Genomic DNA, 7887 nt, shown 5'->3' on the forward strand with positions numbered 1-7887 from the left:
GTTTCTCCGTGTCTCTGTTTATTAGCCCGTGCCTCACTCTGTTTCTCTATCAGCCTGTGCCTCTCTCTTGTTTGTGTGTGTGTGTCTCTTTCTGTTTCCCTGTGCGAGTGTGCTTGTGTCTGTCTCTGTGTCGCCCTGTGTGTGTCTGTGCGCGTTTCTCTTTGTATCTCTGCCGGCCCCTGCAGCAGTTTTACACACACACACACACACAGGGTCGTAAGCGTAAAGGTCAGAGGTTGTTCTTTAATGAGAGTGCCGCTCTGGTTTTCACTCACTCCTGAATAAATAAGACAGCGCTCTCAGTTTGCACAAGTACAGAACTGGTGGGGAGCAGTAACTGCCTTAACTCGGGACTGTGCCAGAGACACAGGGAAGATTATTGGAATGGGAGAGGGGAAATATACAAACTGCTGGTGCACTTGAAAAAAAAACTTTGGAAAAGTTATTGTCTCACTCCTTGAAGAGTTCTGGTTTTTTTTCGGTTACTAATTCTTTTCTTTGTCCGAGCAACAAATATTTAAAATTTGTTTTTTTTTTGAGGGGGGAAGAGGGGTTTATTTCTCTGTGTTAGTTTGTGTGTGTGTGACAGAGAAAGAGTTTGTTGCAATGTCTCATTCGGCCAGCGAGGACCCGGAACGGACAATGCAGCTCAGACACCTCAACAAGGCGGTGTGCAGGAGTTTATTTGGTAAATTGGACCATGAGGAGCTCAGGAAGGATATGAAAACTCAACTGAAAGAGATCAAGAACTCCCACTGCCAGAGGTGGAACTTCGACTTCGAGAACCACAGTCCCCTGGCTGGCAATTACGTCTGGGAAGCTTTCGACTCCCGGGATCTTCCCAGTTTCTACTGGGACTCCCCTGTCTCTATCCCCAACGCCGAAGCAGCAGGCGATACAGAGACTCCCCAGGAGCTGGAGAGCAGTGGCCAGGCGAAGGAAAACGACAAGAGCCCCAATAAAATCGGGGTGAAAGCCAGCACTAGGAGCAGAAAGCGGGAGAGCACAGCCCCCATCACAGGTAGACTGGGAAAACCCAAGTTTTAAAAGACTTGACTGGGTTGTCGGTCTGGTGTCTGTTTACAATTCAGTGGATAAACCTGGGCTGCAATAGACAAGCTATGGGGCAGTCAAATAGTCAGTTGTCTATTTGAGTGTGGGGTGGGCTGGGGGGAGGGGGAATGAAAGTTGCATGCAAGTCTAAAATGTTTTGTTCTTTCAAATAAAATCGGTGCGAATCTGTAGCCTACTCACTTAAACAGAGCGTAAAGCTATAACATCTCACAAGTGGCTCTGTGATATTTACAAAACATCTTCCGATTACATTTACACGTAGACTTGTGTTGTCCATTTCATTGTGTGCTGACGGTCTTGGCTGTAACGTTTGTTTCTTATAAATTTGTTATGAATCTAATGTTGAAAAACCTTGGAATGTACCCAAAAAATGCCCAATTTATCTGTAGTTTGTAGATTTTTTTTTGGTGGGAGGGATGTTTAGGGTGGCGGCGAAAATCGAATTTGGCAGAAAAAAAGGAAAAAATAAACTTGGCAGCTCGGCTCTACTTGCTTTGATGAGTGAGTTGGAAGTTTTTTTTTGTGGGGTGGGGATTCGGCTTTACTACATTATGTGACGCCAGATCACAATGTTTTTGAAGTTCCAGTCCACACCTTGTTTTTCAAAAGCTGCCCCTTGCTAAATTCAAGTGTTGCTCTGATGTGTGCACACACAGCCGTGTTAAATCTCTCCCTCAATTTCTGCAGATTTCTTCCCAAGACGCAAGAGGATGGCCAGTTCCAAGCCTCTGACTCCTAGAGAGACGACTCCACGGAAAAGGTTCCGGTAAAAATTACCCAGGACCGTGAGTGAGAAAGAGGTCAGTCTGAAATGTTAAACCCATGATTCGGAAATCCAAAGTACTGGGGAGTTCTATCAGCTCATATATGATTTTGTGATCGGAATACACTGGGCCATTATCAATTATTTTAGACTCTATGTCTGTAAAGTTTGCAAAATTCAATTCTTTCTAATAATAAATTTTATGATAAAAATAATTTAGAGTCATAGAGTTATACAGCATGGAAGCAGACCCTTTGGTTCAACTTGCCCATGCCGACCAGACTTCCCAATCTGACCGTTTGCTAGCATTTGGCCCATATCCCTGTAAATCCTTCCTATTCATACACCCATCCAGATGCCATCCAACTATTCTGATTCCTGGATTTTTTTTATGCATTCGTGAGTTGTAGGTACATATTTATTACCAACCCCTAATTGTCCCAGAGAAGGCGGTGGTGAACTGCCTCCTTGGGGTGTCATTACACCCATAATGCTGCTACAGAGGGAGTTCCAGGATTTTGCCCCAGTGACACTGAGGGAATGGTGAAATATTTCCAAGTCAGGATGGCGAGTGACTTGGAAGGGAACTTGGGGGATGTGGTGTTCCCATGTATCAGCTGCCCTTGTCCTTCTGGATGCTAGCAGTTGTGGGTTTGGTGTTGCAGTGGTGAGCTATCTTTTATAATGTAGAATTTAGCAAAAGCGAGTAATTAAGTGAATGAAGTCAAATTAGAACAGTGGGCGAGTTTTATGCCTAAAGATAGGTGGTCACATTAATGAGTTTGAAAAGGGTTGAATTCCTAACAGATATTGAGTCTGAAAGGTATAAATGATTGACAATGGCCCTGGGTAATCTGATCACAAACTGATATGAGCTGATAGCCAATACTTTGAATGCTGCCACTGTGCATTAGTGGTAATCAAACTCATGTTATTTCTATCAAAATGTACAAGCTGAATTTGAAGTACCCCCTTTGGCTTATTTGGGGGAGAAGTTGTAACTTGGCCCTCCTTGCAGGTTCAATTCTGGCTGTTTCTGGGTTGCCCTTTTACAATTGCAACCCCCCGCCCCCCACCCCAACAACACACATATACAATGGCCTCCCCTCCCAGACATCCTGCTTGGATTGTGGTTAGGATTCCTCACCATGTGTCAAGGTGATCACCCCCTACTCCCTCTCCTCCAAACTTCCAACCCAGAATGGGCAGGAATTAGCTGCCTATTCCCGGGAAGGGGTGGGAGGATGTGGGAAGTGGGGAATGTGAAGGAATTGAAAGTGACAGGGAAATGGGAAGGGCTTTTCTCAGGAACCCCAACTGTAGTGGAATATCGAGTTTGAGGTGCTCAGCCTTGAGGGGCTGCCTATAATTTTTTCTTAACTCCCGTTTTACCCCTGATTTTCAAACTCCGTGTGAGTTTTTTACCCCTGTCAATGCCGGATCTTAATCTGGGGGGAAAAACGAAAGAACTGCAGATGCTGTAAAGCAGAAACAAAAATAGAAATTCCTGGAAAAGTTCAGCAGGTCTGGCAGCATCCGTGGAGAGAAAGAGAAGCTAACATTTTGGGTCCAGTGACCCCTTCTCAGAACTGATTTCTCGATCAGTGAATGTCGTTTTGTGGTTGACACTTGTTACGCTTACAGGAGGTTGGCTGTCATTGGTAAGGCCAGTATTTGTTGTCTAACCCTACTTTCCCTTGAAATGAGTGACTTGTTAGGTCATTTCAGAGGACACTTGAAAAGTTAAGCATTTGCTGTGGGTCTGGAGTCACACATGGGACAGACATTTCTCCCTAAAGGACACCAGTGAACCTGATGAGTTTTTACATACATTCTGAAGAGGGATCTCATGAAGAGTCATATTGGACTCAAAACATTAACTCCGTTTCTCCCTCCACAAATGTTGCCAGACCTATTGAATTTCTCCAGTCTTTCATTTCAGAAATCCAATGTCCACCAGTATTTTGCTTTAATTTGAGGGTTTGTGCCATCCTTTATGATATTTCAATGTTATTTATTCAATTCCACCAGCAGCCATGATGGGATTTGAAATTCTGAAGATGGGTCACTGGACTGGAAATGTTAATTGTGTTCCATCTTCACAGATGTTGCCAGACCTACTGAGTTTCTCCAGCACTTTCTGTTTTGGTTTTGTTTCAGATCCCCAGAGCCAGTAGCCTCTGGATTACTAATCCAGTGACATTATTGCTATGTCACATCTTGAATTGTCAAATATTTCCTTATTGGCTTCTGTGGTATCTCCATAAACATGTGTTTGGCAACTTGTTTTGTTCAGAAAACTTGCAAAAGTCAAATTGTTCTGAAATGAGGGCAGCTGGGCCTGTTTTAAGAGCAGTGAATGATGCTCCTATTCCTGAGATGGGATAAGATAGACCACCGTGAAAAGGAACCAGCTGCCGTTTCTGCTGCTGGTCACTTTCCTGTCATCTCTTCACCAATCCCCGCCTCTGATCATGCCAGCATATGTTTCATGTGGGATACACATGAAGTTTGAAGTCTTGCCCAAATGGACAAGAGAAAGCCAGTCAGTCCTTCCAACCTACCCTGCCATTCAATAATGGCTGATCTGATTTTAACCTCATATCCATGATTCACCCTTACCCTTCCCCCTCTGAAATTCAAATCCTGCAATTATTCCTAACAATCCCTTCCTAACTATGTTTGTCTGGGGGTAGACAGGGGGTTGTTAAAACGTGACAACGTTTTGGCCCACACAGTCGAATAGCACATTGACGGTCAACTTTCCAGACTCTCACATGTCTGCTTGAGTGAGGTATGGGTGGGAAAGGAGGATGCAGTGAGTGGCCTCCGCTTCCCATCAAGAAGGGGAGGTTTCTTTAAATTAAAAGGAACATTTACAACTTGAACGTTGGTTGTCCTTGTGCCTAGCTTGCAAACACGCCAAGGAGAAATATCACTCGAGTCAACATGCCTTGACACTGTGCCATACACTTCTTGTACAAGGCTCATCTTTGTTTCAAATCCTTCCATGATGTGGAGGTGCCGGTGTTGGACTGGGGTGGACAAAGTCAGAAATCACACGATACCAGGTTATAGTCCAACAGGTTTATTTAAAATCACAAGCGTCCATTTATGCAAGTGCCATGATAAAACTGGATCTTGAGTTCAAAATGCACGTTGGGTTTGGTTTTTGAAAATTTGAGAAAATATTTGAATTTTGCAGATGTCCCTCACTGGGTTCCTACCCGGATCATTCCCAACCCACTCAGTGAGGTGATCACTAATGCCACTTGTCTTTAATTCCCTGCTGTCTGATTGGAACAGGTGAAAGGATGAGAAATTAACAACAGTGAACCAGAGGTGCAAGGTTGGACATTTTCTTTAGGAAGGCTGGCGTTTAAAGCTCTAGAATTGATTGGGATCACATGATCAGATTTTCTCCCATTGTCCAGAACTTTAGGCTAAATGCCCTCAAACTACAAATTGAAAGTTGTGAAATGATTTCTCATTTTTTAAATCTGTTACAGCCAGGATTTGTTGCTAACCAGGCTGGGGAATTTGAAGAAGTGTCTTAAAGGAGTAGAGACAAATAGGGATAGGGTTTAGGGGGGAAATCCAGATCTCGGGGCAGGAATGTGCTACTACTGATGGTGAGGTTAAAAAAAACAGGGACAAGCAGGAAGTTAGAATTGGAGGAGCAAGGAAATCTTTCAGTGCAGGAGCAGCTTGCAAAGTCAGGGGTGGGGTTTGCAGGTTAAGGGGCAGGGATTAACCAGTCAGGGTAGGGACTTCCAGGGTCAGGGGAGGGGCTTAGTGAAACAGGGGTGGGGCTTGCAGAGTCATGGGAGGTGGACAGTACATGGAAGGATTTCACCCTTCTCCTGACCAAGGAGCAGCGCAAGGAAAGCCTGTGCTTTCAAATAAACCTGTTGGACTATAACCTGGTGTCGTGTGATTTCTGAATTTGTCCACCTCAGTTCACCATTGGCACCTCCACATCATGGAAAGATTTGAGGCAAAGATGAGACTCAGTGTCAAGGTGTGTTGACTCAAGTGATGTTTCTCCTCAGTGTGTGTGCAAGCTAGGCACAAGGACAACCAACATTCAAGTTGTAAATAATGTTGTTTCATTTATATCTTTCAGATACTGTTTGCTTTGGGTAAAGTTAATCAGATCCTGAATGTGATAAAAGCCTGAATGGGAGATTCCCAAGAGCGCAAGACCACTTCCAAACATCTGCATTGGGATTCGATGTAGATTCTGTGTTCCTGAAACCTGAAGCACTGTCAGTTCGCCTGTGATATCCTTGTGTGAAGGACCTTCCAGGACACACTCTGCACACTCAAAACGATACAACAATTCACTGACACTTCTCACCACAAAGCACAAGAAACTAAAACCCAAGACATTATCCACATCGAACACTCTGAGGACTATTGATAGCTAAAACTGTTGGCTTTATTTGGCTGGGAGCGAGAAAATCGGCTTGGCTGCCTCAACTTGAGTCAAGGGAAAGCTACAGCGACACACCTGGTGACATGTACTTCAAGGTGATTGATGTGAATGCTGCAACAAGGAATCAGATGTAGCATTGATGCAGCATCACCCTAGCGATGTACCTGATTGAACTGCCACTGTACTTACTAACTGGTCATGATGTGGAGGTGTTGGTGTTGGACTGGGGTGGACAAAGTCAGAAGTCACAGCGACACCAGGTTATAGTCCCAACAGGTTTATCTGAAAACACAAGCTTTCGGAGCACTGCTCCTTCGTCTGGTGAAGTCATTACCTGACCAAGGAGCAGTGCTCCGAAAGCTTGTGTTTTCAAATAAACCTGTTGGGACTATAACCCTGGTGTCGCTGTGACTTCTGACTTTTTAACAAACTAGAAACAATGGTACATAGCTTGTGATCGCTATGATACATTATACTGCTACAGAGGGAGTGATTGCTACAGTATGGCATGGTAGACCATGATGAGCATGTGCTAGAATGCTCGAAATGAACATTTCTGTCTGCCACTTCTCCAGGTATTATCCAAACATGCAAGAGGTTCCACAACTAATATAAAACTCTCTGGGAGTACCTGAAATATGTGAAGCTTTGCATCAGTGTGGAGTCATACAGAAACTGTGATAAGCGGAGCATCTGGGGGGGACAGTGGGAAGTGGTGGACTGAGCACAGCCCTTAGCTTTGGCCCACACAGGCAGCTTACAGATTGGTTTGAGAGGTTGAATCTCTGCGTTTGGTGCTAAGTTGCATCTCGTCATTGCTATTGTGATAACTGGATGGCTGATCTGGCTGGTAGTGACCACCCCTGTGACTGCAAAAAGCCCTTTAAATTTCCACTTGGGACTTGACCCAAAGACGACCAAATCTTGTAAAATATGTGCCTGAAAATAAAATGGAACCCTACGATGTTACCAAAAGATACCACTTTTAAACCACCAGAATTCTGCAAAATGTTAAAAGTTCAGCAACAGAGATCTTTGTAAAATCCTGTAAAATAAAGGGGGGGAGAAAGCTCTATAAATTATATAATGTGTAAAATTGCATACAGTTCATTTAAACACTATTGTAACTGACGTTGCAGAATGAAGACATTGTGTATAATTCAATTTTTTTTATTTGCATGTGAATTCACAGGACAATAGAACACTCAGCCTTGTACAGAACGTTTTTAGCAGTTACCATCTCAATGGGATTGGTACTTCAAATAAAGCAATTACATTCTTTTGAACTTGGTACACAGTTTTGTCTGCGTGCGTCCTTTTTCCTTTTGTACGACTTCCCTCTCCTTCCCAATGAGAATTGGATGGTATTGGAGCAGGTGCAGAAAAGATTTGCGAGAGTAGTTGCAGGATTAAGAAACTTGAGTCGTGTAGATCAATTTGTGAAGCTGGGGCTGTCCTCCTTGGAAAAGGGAAGGTTGAGGACACTGATTTATATTTTCTAATCAACCTGTTCAGTGACGTTATTACACACCTCTGGAGTAGGTGGGACTTGAACCCAGGCCTCCTGGCTGGATGCTGATTTATGTTCAATAGCAAACGATCGACAGCCCAG

At 43.9% G+C, this 7887-nt stretch overlaps 1 protein-coding gene across 1 annotated transcript; it reads left to right on the forward strand.

Moving 5' to 3' along the window:
- The first annotated feature begins 187 nt into the window (after window positions 1–187).
- Window positions 188–6547, forward strand: LOC109918205 (cyclin-dependent kinase inhibitor 1B-like). The gene is made up of 3 exons (XM_048617570.1): window positions 188–1021; window positions 1762–1874; window positions 5964–6547. The coding sequence occupies exons 1-2, from the start codon at window positions 607–609 to the stop codon at window positions 1842–1844; spliced, it is 498 nt and encodes a 165-aa protein (XP_048473527.1). The 5' UTR covers window positions 188–606; the 3' UTR covers window positions 1845–1874; window positions 5964–6547.
- The last annotated feature ends 1340 nt before the right edge of the window (window positions 6548–7887 follow it).

Source organism: Rhincodon typus, chromosome 37, assembly GCF_021869965.1.
Source record: "Rhincodon typus isolate 14 chromosome 37, sRhiTyp1.1, whole genome shotgun sequence".
Lineage (NCBI taxonomy): Eukaryota > Metazoa > Chordata > Chondrichthyes > Orectolobiformes > Rhincodontidae > Rhincodon > Rhincodon typus.

What these genes read in the sequence shown, in the direction of transcription:
- LOC109918205 (XM_048617570.1), top strand. Translation starts at nt 607, where the DNA reads ATGTCTCATTCGGCCAGCGAGGACCCGGAACGGACAATGCAGCTCAGA. An exon ending in GAGCACAGCCCCCATCACAG is followed by an intron (nt 1,022 to 1,761) that starts GTAGACTGGGAA and finishes CAATTTCTGCAG; the next exon opens with ATTTCTTCCCAAGACGCAAG.